A 14,288-nucleotide genomic window follows, 5' to 3' on the forward strand; every position below is an offset into this window, starting at 1 on the left:
CCCTCACTCCCGACCCGCAGCCCCTGCTAGCCCAGCCCTGCCCCCCCCCAGCCCTGCCTGTGCCCCTCACTCCCGACCCGCAGCCCCTCCTAGCCCAGCCCTGGGCTTTCCCGCCCCCAGCTCTGCCGGTGCCCCTCCTGACCCGCAGCACCTGCTAGCCCGGCCCTGGGCTCCCCCCACCCCAGACAGCACCGTGAGGAAGGGGCCTGGGAGTTAGAGCTCCCTCTGGGTTCTAGTCCCAGTTCCCAGCGGGGCTGGGTGTCCTGGACTCCTGGGTTCTGTTCCCACCTTTGCCACTGACTCACTGGGTGACATTGGGCAAGTGATTGTCCCTCTCTGTGCCTCAGTTTCCCCAGGGAGATGACACCAACCCCTCTCCTGGGAGCACAGGGAAGGCGTTTGGCAGTGGAAGCCCCAAGTGGGAGGGGAGCGGCCCTGGGTCTCCGCCCTGAGCATGGGGGCAAGGGGGGGGGGTTTCTCAGAAAAACCCTTGAGGTTGGAATGTGGAAAGAGTGCAACAGCCCCCACTTCCTCAAATTGCTGGGAGGGGATGGGCAGACGACACAAACAGCCCGATAAGGGAGGTGAAAAGGTCCCTGTGACATGATGCCGCAGCCTGGGAGGTCACGGCCCGGGCAGGTCATGCCCTAAACCACCCCAACTCTCTCCTTGTTTATTTACTTTCTGTGAAATGGGCACATCTGCAACCAGCCCCATTGTCCCAGACCCTGACCGAGATCGGGGGCCCCTTGTGCCTGGCACAGACACAGAATGAGCGACAGCCCTTGCCCCAAAGAGCTCACAGCCTAAATCTACAGAAGGTGGGAGGGGAAACTGAGGCACCAATGGGAGGAAGGGACTGGCTCAGTGTTGTGAAGCACAGCGAGGGCAGAGCTGGGAATAGAACCCAGGTGTCCCAGTCTAGGCTGAAGCTCTAACCACTGCGCCAAACTGCCACCCTGCCAATCTTCCCACCCACTTTTAAAAAGACCCTTTAACTCTTTCTTGCACAGAATTTCTAAACTCAGCAGAATCCAGTTCGCCTACTCAGAGGCTCATGCACAGGGTCACCCCTTCCCTCAAAGAGGGGGGGCTTTGAGAGGGGGGATCCAGCTGAGCTCTAATGCAGAGAGGTACGGGGAGGCGGGAGCTGCACGCAGTGGAGAAGGCTCTTGAACCCAGAGATGCTGCCTGAGTCAGATGAGAGCCTAAGCCCATTGCTCTTAGCAGGGGGAGCTGCCCTGTGGCAACTCAGTGGGGCAGGAGGAGGAGAGCCAAGGGATCATCTCACAAGCAGAGACAGCCTGGCTGCATAGGGAAGTATGGGGGACCCCACTGCTCCCACCAATGTCTCTCTGGGAGTGGGGGTGAGGTCAGAGGGGAGCTGGGTCCCTATGGGGCACAGGAAGATCTGTTGGGGGGCGGTATGGGGGGCGCTCTCCCTGCCACGCCCCACCCTCACTCTGGGGGCATCTAGAAGGCAAAAGGCCACAGGCAGGGCCGGCCTCGAGGGCCTGGCACCTGCCGCCTGCCGCGTGGTCTGTGGCTGGCAGGGGTCATGTCCTGGGTGGGGGTGGGGTGTCACATGGCTCATTGTGGCAACAGAGACACGGGCCAGAGGAACCACAACCGGCCAAATTTGGGGAACAAATCACTTCCCCTTTTCTACCCGCCTGGCCTCTGGCAGGGCCCGTGTGTGCAGGGGGCACTGTTCTGCCAGTGCCCCTCACTCCCGACCCGCAGCCCCCTGCCAGCCCAGCCCTGGGCTCCCCCCAGCTCTACCAGTACCCCTCACTCCTGACCTGCAGCCCCTGCTAGCCCAGCCCTGCCCCCACCCAGCTCTGCCGTTGCCCCTCACTCCCGACCCGCAGCCCCTGCTAGCCCAGCCCTGGGCTCCCCCCTAACTCTGCCAGTGCCCCTCACTCCCGACCCGCAGCCCCCCTCCCCAGCTCTGCCGGTGCCCCTCACTCCCGACCCGCAGCCCCCTGCTAGCCCAGCCCTGGGCTCCCCCCCTCCCCAGCTCTGCCAGTGCCCCTCACTCCCGACCCGCAGCCCCTGCTAGCCCAGCCCTGGGATCCCCCCTAACTTTGCCAGTGCCCCTCACTCCTGACCCGCAGCTCCCTGCTAGCCCAGCCCTGGGCTCCCCCCCCCAGCTCTGCCAGTGCCCCTCAATCCTGACCTGCAGCCCCTGCTAGCCCAGCCCTGGGCTCCCCCCCCAGCTCTGCCAGTGCCCCTCATTCCCAACCCGCAGCTCCCTGCTAGCCCAGCCCTGGGCTCCCCCCCCAGCTCTGCCAGTGCCCTCATTCCCAACCCGCAGCTCCCTGCTAGCCCAGCCCTGGGCTCCCCAGCTCTGCCAGTGCCCCTCATTCCCAACCCGCAGCTCCCTGCTAGCCCAGCCCTGGGCTCCCCCCCCAGCTCTGCCAGTGCCCCTCATTCCCAACCCGCAGCTCCCTGCTAGCCCAGCCCTGGGCTCCCCCCCCAGCTCTGCCGGTGCCCCTCACTCCCAACCCGCAGCCCCCTGCTAGCCCAGCCCTGGGCTCCCCCCCTCCCCAGCTCTGCCGTTGCCCCTCACTCCCGACCCGCAGCCCCTGCTAGCCCAGCCCTGGGCTCCCCCCCATGCTCTGCTGGTGCCCCTCACTCCCGACCCGCAGCCCCTGCCAGCCCCGCCCCGGGCCCCCCCCCTTTCTCTGCTGGTGCCCCTCACTCCCGACCCGCAGCCCCCTGCCAGCCCAGCCCTGGGCTCCCCCCTAACTCTGCCAGTGCCCCTCACTCCCGACCCGCAGCCCCCTGCTAGCCCAGCCCTGGGATCCCCCCTAACTCTGCCAGTGCCCCTCACTCCCGACCCGCAGCCCCCTGCTAGCCCAGCCCTGGGCTCCCCAAGATCTGCCAGTGCCCCTCACTCCCGACTCGCAGCCCCTGCTAGCCCAAAGCAGCGTGACTGGGGGTCAGGACTCCTGGGTTCTATTCCTGGCTCTGTCCTGACTCGCTGGGAGAGCTCAGGTTCGGTTTCCCGCTCTGCACCATGGGGATAAGGATCCCGACCCTTTCCCCGCGTGGGTGCGAGGCTGGTCCCTGGCAGCCCCTCGAGCGCTCAGAGCTCCTGGCAGGGCTCTGATCTCACAGCCCCCCCTCCCCCCGTGCTAATCAGGGCTCACACATGGTCTGGTGCGACAGGAGCTGCAGATTAGGGCCCAGCAGCTCCTAACTGCCATCAGCCCCAGGAACTGGGGGAGCTGCTGGGGGGGGCCCTGATCCCGGCTCCCCACCTCTGTGCAGGCATCGCCCTGGGGCTGGGATCCCCCCCAGACCCCTTGGAGGCGCCATGGTGGGAGGTTAGAACCGACTGGGCTGAGGCCTGGCGAGCTCGTCTCATGCAGGTGTCAGCCCGTGGCTGCTGGGCTGGGACGGAGTGAAGGAAACACTCAGCGCCGCCCCCCCGGCTCATCTGCCCCCTTCTCTGTGCCCAGTGGGGCAGGGGAGAGATTCAATGGCTTCTGGGATCAGGGGTGAGAGCGAGGCTGGGGGCAGGCAGAGGGGACCCCCAAGGGGGGGCTCCCCACTGCAGTGGGAATCAGGTCTGTTGTTCCCCCGGTGACCCCTGGGGCTGCCGGGTGGGTCAAAACCCATCACCAACCCCCCAGAGGCCAAGGCACCTCGGACTCAGACCCAGGATTTGGGGACGTGAAGCTGACCCAGTCTCTCCCTCCCTTGGTTATTCCAGCCCTGGGGCCCAGCCCAGCCCTTTGGTGCCCCTCAATCCCGACCTGCAGCCCCGTTCTAGCCCAGCCTTCGCGCCCCTGCCCGCGGGGCCTGTCTGCCCCGTGTCTCAGCTGGAAAGTTCCCCACTGCTGGAGCCGGAGCAGATCCAGGGGGTTTATCTGCAGCTCTGCCCCCGTATCAGAGCTGGGGCTGGCGGCCGGGCCGCGCTGGGGCAGCCCGATAAAGCCCAGGAGGATGGTGAGCTACGTCCATGCACTTCCCTGAAAGCAGCGGGTCAGGTTTTGGGAAAGGGGGGTTGTCTCCGCAGGGAAGACCTGACCTGAGGGGTTGGGTGGGGGGCAATGGGAGCCAGGGGGAGACAGAGCCACCAGGGAATAGGAGAGTAAATAGGTGCTTCAGTCAGTCAGGATCAGAACCCAGAGTCCTGGCTCCCAGCCCCCTGCTCTAACCACTAGACCCCACTCCCCCGAGCTACAGGGAGAACCCTGGAGTCCTGGCTCCCAGCCTCCCGCTCTAACCACTAGACCCCACTCCCCCGAGCTACAGGGAGAACCCAGGAGTCCTGGCTCCCAGTCCCCCGCTCTAACCACTAGACCCCACGCTGCACCCAGAGCTGGGGATAGAACCCAGGAGTCCTGGCTCCCAGTCCCCTGCTCTAACCACTAGACCCCACTCCCAAACTGGGGATAGGACTCAGGATTCCTGGCTCCCAGCCCCCTGCTCTAACCACTAGGACTGAACTCCCTCCCTTGGTTGGGGTCAGGAGGGTGGGGTTCCCTGAATCTTGTTTTGTTTCTCAGGAAATTCTCAGCATTTCTGGTTCCTTGTTTCCTTTGATGAAATTTGAAAGGGGCTGAGGCCGGAAGAGAGAAAATAGAGCGGTATAAAAATCCAGGACAGGCAGGGTTAGGGGGACAGAGAATTAAGGGACTCCTGGGTTCTATCCCCAGCTCTGGGAGGGGAGTGGGGTCTAGTGGTTAGAGCGGAGGGGCGGGGGCTGGGAGCCAGGACTCCTGGGTTCTATCCCCAGCTCTGGGTGGGCAGTGGGGTCTAGTGGGCAGAGTAGGGGGCAAGGAGGCAGGACTCCTGGGTTCCCTCCCCAGCTCTACTGTGTGACCTGTGCTGGGCCTTGTTTCACCCACTAGAACCTGTCTGGGGGCATGACAATGATTTGTAGTTAGGTGGCACCTTCCATCCCCCGACCTCCTGTGATTCATACACCCTCCTTCCCACCTGGAGGCCCCGGCCCTGTGCTGTGGTGGGGGAGGCTCCTCGCCTCCGACCAGTCAACCAGAAACCTTCCACGCCGCTCTGGTCGCGGCGCCTGTAGCAGTGCCCCCATTTCACAGGAGGTGGAACTGAGGCACCAAGGCGGCGTGTGTGTGAGACTTGGCCAAAGTCACCCAGCAGGTGAGGGGCGAGAATAGTATGTAGGAACCCTGGCTCCCAGCCCCCTGCCCTAACCACTAGCCCCCACTCCCCTCCCTGAGCTGGGGGGTGTCCTGACTCCCTGACAGCATCCACCTGCCCCCCAGTGGGAGGGGGCTACCAAGTGGCATCAATCATCCCCCAATGGGCAGCAGCCCCGGCTCCTGATGGGCCCCACGAGAGGCACCTGGGGGCTGAGTCTAGTGGCTGCCAATGCGGGGGGGGAGGGGGGGGGCTCTGCCCCTTTATAAATCAGCCCCTGAGTGGGGCAGAATCTGCAGCTGCTTTGAGAGCCCTGGGGGGGGGGGTTGAGATAATTTCCCAGCCCTGAGTCAGCTGGGACCCCCCCCCAGTGAAATTAACCAAGTCCCCAGCTAGCCCCCCCCATAGGCCACACCCCTCATTCTGATTGGCCAAGAGGTTCCCCTTATCACCTTGGCCAGCCAATGAGAGGGGGGCGGGAAAGAGGGAAATGTAGCGTTTGGGGAGGGGGGAAGCTCTGCTCAGAAGGTGGCTCGAGGCAGCCAGCAGCTGGGGGGGTGGAGGAGAGAGGAGCACGTGAGGGGGGGGTAGGGAGTTGGAGGGGTTGGTCCCCCCCACCGGCCCTTGGGCTCTGATTCCCCCTCCCCCCCCAGCCCTGACCTGGGGCCCGGCTGGCCATGGCCTTCGCCAACGCCGTCCTGCCCTCCATCAGCAGCCTGGCCGGCTTCTGCCACTTCCAGGAGAAGCAGTCGGAGATCCTCAAGGTAAGGGGGGGCTGGGGGGCAGGAGCTGCCCCTGATCTCCCTGGCTCGGCCGGCTCTGGGCCTCGATGGATTTGCTCCAAGGGGTGGAACTGCGAGGGGGGGGGGTGTCTCCCCTCTCTGGGGTGAGGCTGCAGCTGTGCTGCTCCCCAGAGGTGGCTGCATTTCCAGGCTCTGTGTTCTTGGGGGGCAGGAAGGTTTGGGCTCTGTTGGTCTAGGCAGGGAAGCAATGGGGGGGGCAGGAAGAGACTTTTCCTTGCCCCCACCCCGTCCAACCCCGCCGCAGCTCTGCTGAATTGCATGGGCAAAGCAATGGACGCAGAGTCCTGCCCGGAGCCCACGAGGGCCCTGGGGTAAGACAGGCCGCAGGCAGGAGGCACCTGGTCGCTGGAGGGGGGGCCCTTCCCTAGGGGGAGGTTTCACTGGGTGGGTGGGTCCTGCTAAGCCACAGCGCATGGGGCTGGGGGGGCAGGATGCCTGGGTTCCATTCCTACTTCAGGGGGGCGGAATCCCAAAGTTCAGCTTAAAGGAGCTTCCAGTGAATTGTGCCCCTCAATCCCTGAAGTGTCCCCCCCCACTATCCCAGCCTGGGGTCCCCTTCCCCAGCTCTGCTGGTGCCCCTCACTCCCGACCCGCAGTCCCCTGCTAGCCCAGCCCTGGGGTCCCTTCCCCCAGCTCTGCTGGTGCCCCTCACTCCCGACCCGCAGCCCCCTGCTAGCCCAGCCCTGGGGTCCCTTCCCCCAGCCCTGCCGGTGCCCCTCATGCCCGACCCGCAGCCCCTGCTCTCCCAGCCCTGTCTAATTACTGAGCATCAGCTGAGCCTCCTCTCTGGGGGCTTTATTGAGCCTGGAGCGGGGCTGGGGCTGAGAGCAGCCCAACTCCCTTGCGAGATGAGTGTCTGCACGTGAGGGGGGGCCCCCACCTCTCCTTTAACATCCTGCCTGCGAGCCCCATCCCGGGGCGCTCTCCCCTCCGGGCAGCCGGAACGGCCCCGTCCCCGTCCCCCTGCTCCGCCAGGAGCTGCTGCGGGGTCCTGATAACAGGTTCTCTTATCTCTGGGTCCCAGCACGGCAGTGTTGGAGCCGATCCCATGGGCCTGGGGTGGGGGTGGGGGCTGGGCCGGGGGGGAGGTTTGTGGCCAGTTGGTCTCTGGAATTTCGCTCAGTAAAACAATCTAGCTGGAAAAGGGGCAAGACGGGCTTAATGTGGGTGTGAGCTGAGCTTAGAACCCAGGAGTCCTGGCTCCCAGCCCCCTGCTCTGACCACTAGCCCCCACTCCCCTCCCAGAGCTAGGGAGGGAACCCAGGAGTCCTGGCTCCCAGCCCCCTGCTCTGACCACTAGCCCCCACTCCCCTCCCAGAGCTAGGGAGGGAACCCAGGAGTCCTGGCTCTAACCACTAGTCCCTTCTCCCAACGTCTCCTCTGGCCTGATGGAGCCTGTTGGTTTCCTTTCTAGTGGTGGAAGGTGGAAGATGCCCCGGACCCCCCAGCGCCCGGCCCCACGGACCTGGCCCAGCCCCACGGCTCCCTGCAGCTCAAGCAAGGGGATGAGGAGTCCTGCTGGGACCTGGACTTCCTGCTCAGCAATTTCCCCAGCACGGAGGCCGGTGGCCCTGGCCCTGGCGGGGGGTTCGAGGCAGGGCCCGGGCTGTGCCAGGCGGACGCCTACACGGGGCAGAGCCCAGGCGGGTACACGGCGGGGGCTGGGCTCCCGGGCCCCACCAGCCTGGTAGCCGAGCTCCTGTTGGGGGACGAACCCCTGGGCTGCAGCTCGGCGCCTCCCGGCTATGCCCGGGGGCAGGAAAAGGGGGGAGCTGGCACCTTTGGGGGGCATTTGCTGGCATACCCCTCCAGGCCGGACTGTGAGGCCCAGCCCCCCGGCGGGTGCGGGGAGCCCCGGCCCGTGGCCCTGCGGCATGGCTACCAGCTGATGTACGGGGGCTACGCCCCACTGGCCCCCACCCTGCTGGCCCGGGGCGCCCCCTACTGCCAGCTGCCTCAGCTGCCCCCCTACGGCCTGGGGGGCAGCTGCCAGGCCTCTCACAGCCAGTACCAAGGCTGGGTCCAGCTGTACCGGGGCAGCCCAGCTCTGCTGCCCTCCCCGGCGCCCGCGGGCTCCCTCGGCCTCCTGGCGCCGCCCGCCCCACCGCCCGGGATGCTCCCGGCCAAGCCCAAGAGGAGCCGCAAGGCCTGGGCCCACAAGCGCCCCACCAGCCACACCTGCAGCCACCCCAGCTGCGGCAAGACCTATACCAAGAGCTCCCACCTCAAGGCCCATCTCCGCACCCACACAGGTGAGGGGTGGGGGCTCGGCTGCAGCCTGCGCTGGCCCCAGGGGGGCACTGGGGGGGTGGCTTGGAGGGGAGTGTTGGGAGGTGAGGGGCTCGGGGGGGGTGCTCTGGGGAGGGCTTGGAGGGGCTCAGGAGGGGGGCTGCTTGCAGTGGGAGGGCTCGGGATGGGGCACCCCACGGGGGGTATTTCAGGGGGCTGCAGGGAGGTCTCTGGGGGACACCACATTGCAGGGGGTGCTGGGCTGTGGGATGGGGAGGGGGGACTCCCGATGCGGGGGCTGCTGGCTCTCTGAGATGTGACAGGTCCCGTCCCTTTCGGGTTGTGGAAAATGCCTGAGCGGCGACACCTCGGGCTCTGGTCCCTGCATCCTGACCAGGCCCTGAGGCTGGGGCTTTCGTTCTGCCTCCCTGCAGTAGGTACAGGAGCCGTCGCTTCCTGTCCTAAATATTTGCTGGGGTTACTGTGCAGCTGCTAAACAGCCCCTGTGCTCCACCCCAGAGGTGGCTGCATCTCCGTGCTGGATCCCTGTATAACCAGCTGTCAGGCTCCACCCCAGAGGTGGCTGCATCTCTGTGCTGGATCCCTGTATAATCAGCTGTCAGGCTCCACCCCAGAGGTGGCTGCATCTCTGTGCTGGATCCCTGTATAACCAGCCATTGGGCTCCACCCCAGAGGTGGCTGCCTGGCTCTGCCAGAGGTGGCTGCATCTCTGTGCTGGATCCCTGCATAACCAGCCATTGGGCTCCACCCCAGAGGTGGCTGCCTGGCCTGGGGTGACGTTCCCTCTGTTCCTGGCAGGCGAGAAGCCGTACCACTGCACCTGGGAGGGCTGCGGCTGGAAGTTCGCCCGCTCGGACGAGCTGACGCGCCACTACCGCAAGCACACGGGGCAGCGCCCGTTCCAGTGCCGGCTGTGCCAGCGCGCCTTCTCCCGCTCCGACCACCTGGCCCTGCACATGAAGAGACACATGTAGTGACTGAGGCCACGCTGTGCCTGGCTCTGCCTGCGCCACGGACTGGTGCGTGGGCCTGTGACTGCCACGGACGCTCGGGGCCAGACGGGTGCTGGCCAGCAGCAGAATTGGGGTGGGGGGGTGTTTAGGCTTCCTGTGGCTGAGGGGAATGGACCTGGCGGGGGTGGGGGTTGTCTGAGTGCCCCTCTTGGAGGGCACTAGGGTGCTTGGGGGGCTGGTAGTTCCCCAGTGGGGGGGGTAGTGGATGCACAGACCCAGCTTGGGGGAGGTATTGTGCTGATCCAGTGTGTGTGTCAAGGGGGGGTTTGATCCTGGATCTCCCCCCTTCAGCAGCCCCCCCCTTGGCCCTGGCCAGCTGCCCTTTGTCCAGTGCCAGCTGCTTCCTTGCTGTGGGGAACCCCTCCCCTCCTGGGGGTGCCTAGAACCCCTCCCCCGGGGATCTGTCCTGCCTGTTGACGGTACCTGCAACTCACCCCCCTCAGAACCTGGCCTCTCATGAGCGATGCCTAGAACCCAACCTGCCTGCTCTTGTGGCACCTAGAACCCACTGTGCTGGAACCTGCCTGCTCTTGTGGCACCTAGAACCCACCGTGCTGGAACCTGCCGGCTCTTGTGGCACCTAGAACCCAACCCTCTGGAGATCCCTCCTTAAAACCCCACCCTAGGGGGTCCCCTCTAGCACTGGGGCTGAGCAGGCAGCACCGAGGCAGGCGCCCCCTAGTGGCAGCGAGCGGTTTAAGCAGGTTTTCTTCATTCCCCTTCAGCAGTGACCAGCAGCAGCTGCCTCCTTATTCAATGTCCGAGGGGGGTTGAGATACTCAGACTTTATAAACTGCAAGAGATGGGGGGGTCCAGCATCTTTCCCCTTTAGGGGGTGCTGGCTTTGCTCTGGCCCAGGGGCAGGGAACTGGCTGGCTGGGGGGTGGGGACTGGGCCATGAGGCCTTTCCCTGCTAGGGGGAGCTGGCTCTGACTTACTTTAATCATTAAAGAACCAGATGTAATTTCTAGCTCCATGAAATGAGTTTGTGGGTCTCAGGCCCATTCCCATAATCCTCCTGGCCTCACCCCGCTGCCCTTGCAGAGGCTGAACTGTTGTTATCGCTCCCTGGTGCCCCAGCTCCTGTCACCCTCGGGGCAGGGGTGGGGATTAGGCCAGGCCCGCGGGAGATGGGGAGGAGAAGCGGTGGGGGTGGGAAGGGGGGGACTTCTCTGAATGAACTGGCTCCATTCAGAACAGCTGCTGGCCCTGGCCTCATCTCACAGTGTAGCAACCAGACCTCCCACCTCAGCACACACAAGTTGTGCAACTCTTTGAAGGAGTAAATTTACCCTCTGAGTAACTCTTTGCTGTTTCGGGGACCCAGTTCTTCTCTCTCCATCCATCAGTTCTGTAAATCTGATGCCTGTGACCAGATTCCATTTCTTTTCAGTGTGTTTCTCCCCCGTCTAGTGTGTCTCATATGCCTTATACTGCCATTGGTGAATGGGGATTCCCCTTGCTGTGTCTTCCATGTGGAATTCACACCCCACTGTGTCTGAACCTTTAACCCAGGAGAGGATTGAAATGAAGTTATTTCTCCCCTGGCTCTTTGAAAGTGTGTCCTGGCGCATTGAAAAGTAACAGCTGCCGGGGGTGACTCTGCCGAAGTATCACGGAAGCGCTTCCCTAGCTTGGGGTCTCTGTCAGGCTGGGTGCTGCACAGTGAGGAACAGCTCCTGCTCTATGTTGCCTCAGTTTCCCCTCTCAGCCCGTGTCTCTGAATGTGAAAGGGACTTGCCCCAGCTCAGAGATCAGGTCTGTGGCAGAGTGGGGAGGAGAACCCAGGAGTCCTGACTCCTGCTAGGGAGCCCTGGTCATTCAGCCAGGCAGCCTCCCAGAGCCTAGTGAATAAGATTGAATTTTGTTTAATGACTGCACGGGGATGGGGGGGCAGTAGCTGGGAGGTTGGGGGCACAAGGGGTCCTGGGCTGAGATTGGGGCCCCTGGGGGCTACCATAATGCACCTAATAAATCATGTACCGCACCCAGCACAAGGGGGTCCTGGGCTGAGAGCGGGGGCTCCTGGCGCTACCGTAATGCACCTAATAAATCATGTGCTGCACCTGGCACTATGAAGTCCCTATTTTTGAGCAGGGCTCTCAGGTGCTATGGTAGGTCCCTTCCCCAAGTGGCTTCTGCCCTGAATTCCCGACCTGCCATTTTAACTGAAACATCACAACAACCCCCCCCCCGCCGCTAACCGTTCTCCTGCCCCCGGTCGGAGGGGCCCTCCGGCTAATTATGAGCCCCACCAGCGGAGAGGTGAGTTTCGGAGTCCCAGGGAAAGCAGCTCCCACTGCCACACTCTCAGCTCCAAGCCCTGCTGTGTTAATGAGAAATGAGCCTCGTACGGGCTGCTCCCTTTCCCGGCAGTGAGTCTTTCCGGGCCTTGGCCCCGGCGGGTGGAACCAGCCCTCACATTGGTGCATTTTGCCTTCACACGCTTAAAAATCTCGGAGCCCATTCTAATGCCTGGGGGCAATCGGCCTCCTCTGGTCCCTGGGGGCAGGGCTTGGGGTTCAGCGGGCGAGCAGGCTCTCGTGCAGAGCGCGGGCGTTACCTCCGCCAGGAGATCTCCAAGTGGGACCTCAGACTATCCAACGATGGGGCTGGAGCTGGAGGAAGCTCCCCCAGGATCTGTCTCTTCTCCCTGCCTCGTAACGTGACCTTGGGGGGACAGTCAGTGCCAGGGAGCGGCGGCAAATTCAAATCCAGTGCAAGGAATGATACCCACGTGGTTAGCCAGTGGAACTCACTGCTACTGGATGGTGCTCGGGAAGAGGGCTGGGAGGGCGAGCCGGACCCTGAGCCTAGCCACAGGAGGCATGAATGCTGGTGACAATGCGGGAAGGGGTATTGACCTCATACCTCGACGTGCCAGGGCTGAAGGGGATCTCCAGCAGAGCGCGCGGTGCGACCTATGAGGGGGCAGATTATCCCCCAGGTGCTACTGCAGGGGGTCTAACAGCTTCCCGTGGCAGCCGGTGCGGAGCCGGGATACCGGGCTAGATGGGCCTCGGGTCTGATCCCGCCTAGCAGGCCCAGTTCCTCGTTTAATTGCAAATGGGTGTTTTCCTCCAGCGCGACTCTAGCTCCGGGACGTTCTCTGGCTGGGTTACCCGGGGGCTCAGCCTGGGGGCCAACAATGGCCCCGATCCACGGATCAAATCAGTTACCTGTTTACCAGCAAAAGTGTGTGTGTGTGTGGGGGGGGACTGAGTAGGGTCGCTGCTCCCCCTGGTGGTGTGAAGGTGCAGCTGCCGCGCTACCCTTCAGCCTGGCTGGTTTAGGGGGCATCTCGCTGGACAGCCCCCCAAATCCAGCCCTGCCCCCAGCTGCTTCCGTGCCAAGGCCAGTCGGCCTGTGGATCTGGGCGTGTGTGGCCGGCGCGTCTGTGAAACACGGGGGGGGTTCGGAGAAGAGCCCCAGGAATGATGAAAGGGTTGGGAGACAAACCTAGAAACTTAACCCCCCCGCCCCCCCCCGGCTCCTGGTGGGGAGGTCAGTGCCTGGAGCGTCCCACCCCCCCTGGGTTCACATTTCCCGTCCATTGCCCGGCTGCAGCCCAGCAGCTGTGAAATGGCCCAGGACGGCCAGCACCCCTGGGAGTCACGCAGGGTCGCCGGGGACGCGGCGTCACCCGAACGGCACCGCCAGGCCCTGCCCTCCCCCGGCGGAGGTGCGATGAGCTGGGTGCAGCGGCGGGAGCTCGGCCGTAGGGCAGCCCAGGCCTCCGCTCGCCCCGTGGCTTTCGGGTAACGCAGGGAGGGGGAGGGGCTGGCTCGGTCCCAGGCTGGAAGTAGCGACGTGGGGAACAACCCGGGAATCGTGGGCTCCTCGGGCGACCGCGACCCAGCGGCTGGAAGCCGAAGTTAGGCAAAGGGAGGCTGGACAGCAGGTGCGGACGCTCAGGGGCCCTGAGGGGTCAGGTGGAGGCTCCGACACTGACACCTCGTCTCGCTGGCTGGGTTTTCCTGGAGAACCGGGCGAGTTGAGCCAGGGATTCGCTCGGGGCCTGAGTCACGCGGGCGGGGGGAGGGAATGGGCCCGTGGGGCTCGTCTTAGCTACGGCGCACGGGGCTGCCCCTGCGCAGCGAGGAGCCTAAAGCCTCTCAAAGAGATTGAGATCCTCACTGGGCCAGGCCCTGGCCAGACCCCGACCGAGATCAGGGCCCCCACCGGGCCGGGCGCTGCCCAGACCCCGACCGAGATCAGGGCCCCCACCGGGCCAGGCCCTGGCCAGACCCCGACCGAGATCAGGGCCCCCACTGGGCTGGGCGCTGCCCAGACCCCGACCGAGATCAGGGCCCCCACCGGGCCGGGCGCTGCCCAGACCCCGACCGAGATCAGGGCCCCACCGGGCCGGGCGCGGCCCAGACCCCGACCGAGATCGGGGCCCCCACCGGGCCGGGCGCCGCCCAGACCCCGACCGAGATCGGGGCCCCCACCGGGCCGGGCGCCGCCCAGACCCCGACCGGGATCGGGGCCCCCACCGGGCCGGGCGCCGCCCAGACCCCGACCGCGATCGGGGCGCCCCCCGGGCCGGGCGCCGCCCAGACCCCGACCGGGAGCGAGGCCCCCACCCTGGGCCGGGCCCCGCCCAGACCCCGCCCGAGATCGGGGCCCCACCGGGCCGGGCGCTGCCCAGACCCCGACCGAGATCGGGGCCCCCACCGGGCCGGGCGCCGCCCAGACCCCGACCGAGATCGGGGCCCCCACCGGGCCGGGCGCTGCCCAGACCCCGACCGAGATCGGGGCCCCCACCGGGCCGGGCGCTGCCCAGACCCCGACCGAGATCGGGGCCCCCACCGGGCCGGGCGCTGCCCAGACCCCGACTGAGATCGGGGCCCCCACTGGGCCGGGCCCTGCCCAGACCCTGAAGAGCTCATATGCTGAATAGACACAGGATGTGGAGGGGAAACTGAGGCGCAGTGTGGGGACGCGACATGCCCGCAGTCGGGGCGGAGTTTGGGAACGGAGCCCGGGCGGCCGGACCCCCAGCTGAATGCAGAAGCCTTTGGGCCGGGCTGCCCCTCTCAGACTAGGCGGGGGGAGGGCGCCCCCTGCTGTGCCCTCTGGGGACAGTCGC

At 65.3% G+C, this 14,288-nt stretch overlaps 1 protein-coding gene across 1 annotated transcript; it reads left to right on the forward strand.

Moving 5' to 3' along the window:
• Window positions 1–5,639: 5,639 nt before the first annotated feature.
• Window positions 5,640–11,077, forward strand: KLF1 (Kruppel like factor 1). The gene is made up of 3 exons (XM_039513770.1): window positions 5,640–5,894; window positions 7,348–8,185; window positions 8,982–11,077. The coding sequence occupies exons 1-3, from the start codon at window positions 5,808–5,810 to the stop codon at window positions 9,155–9,157; spliced, it is 1,101 nt and encodes a 366-aa protein (XP_039369704.1). The 5' UTR covers window positions 5,640–5,807; the 3' UTR covers window positions 9,158–11,077.
• Window positions 11,078–14,288: the final 3,211 nt, after the last annotated feature.

The sequence above is a fragment of the Mauremys reevesii genome, linkage group 25 (genome assembly GCF_016161935.1).
Source record: "Mauremys reevesii isolate NIE-2019 linkage group 25, ASM1616193v1, whole genome shotgun sequence".
NCBI classification, from domain to species: Eukaryota; Metazoa; Chordata; order Testudines; family Geoemydidae; genus Mauremys; species Mauremys reevesii.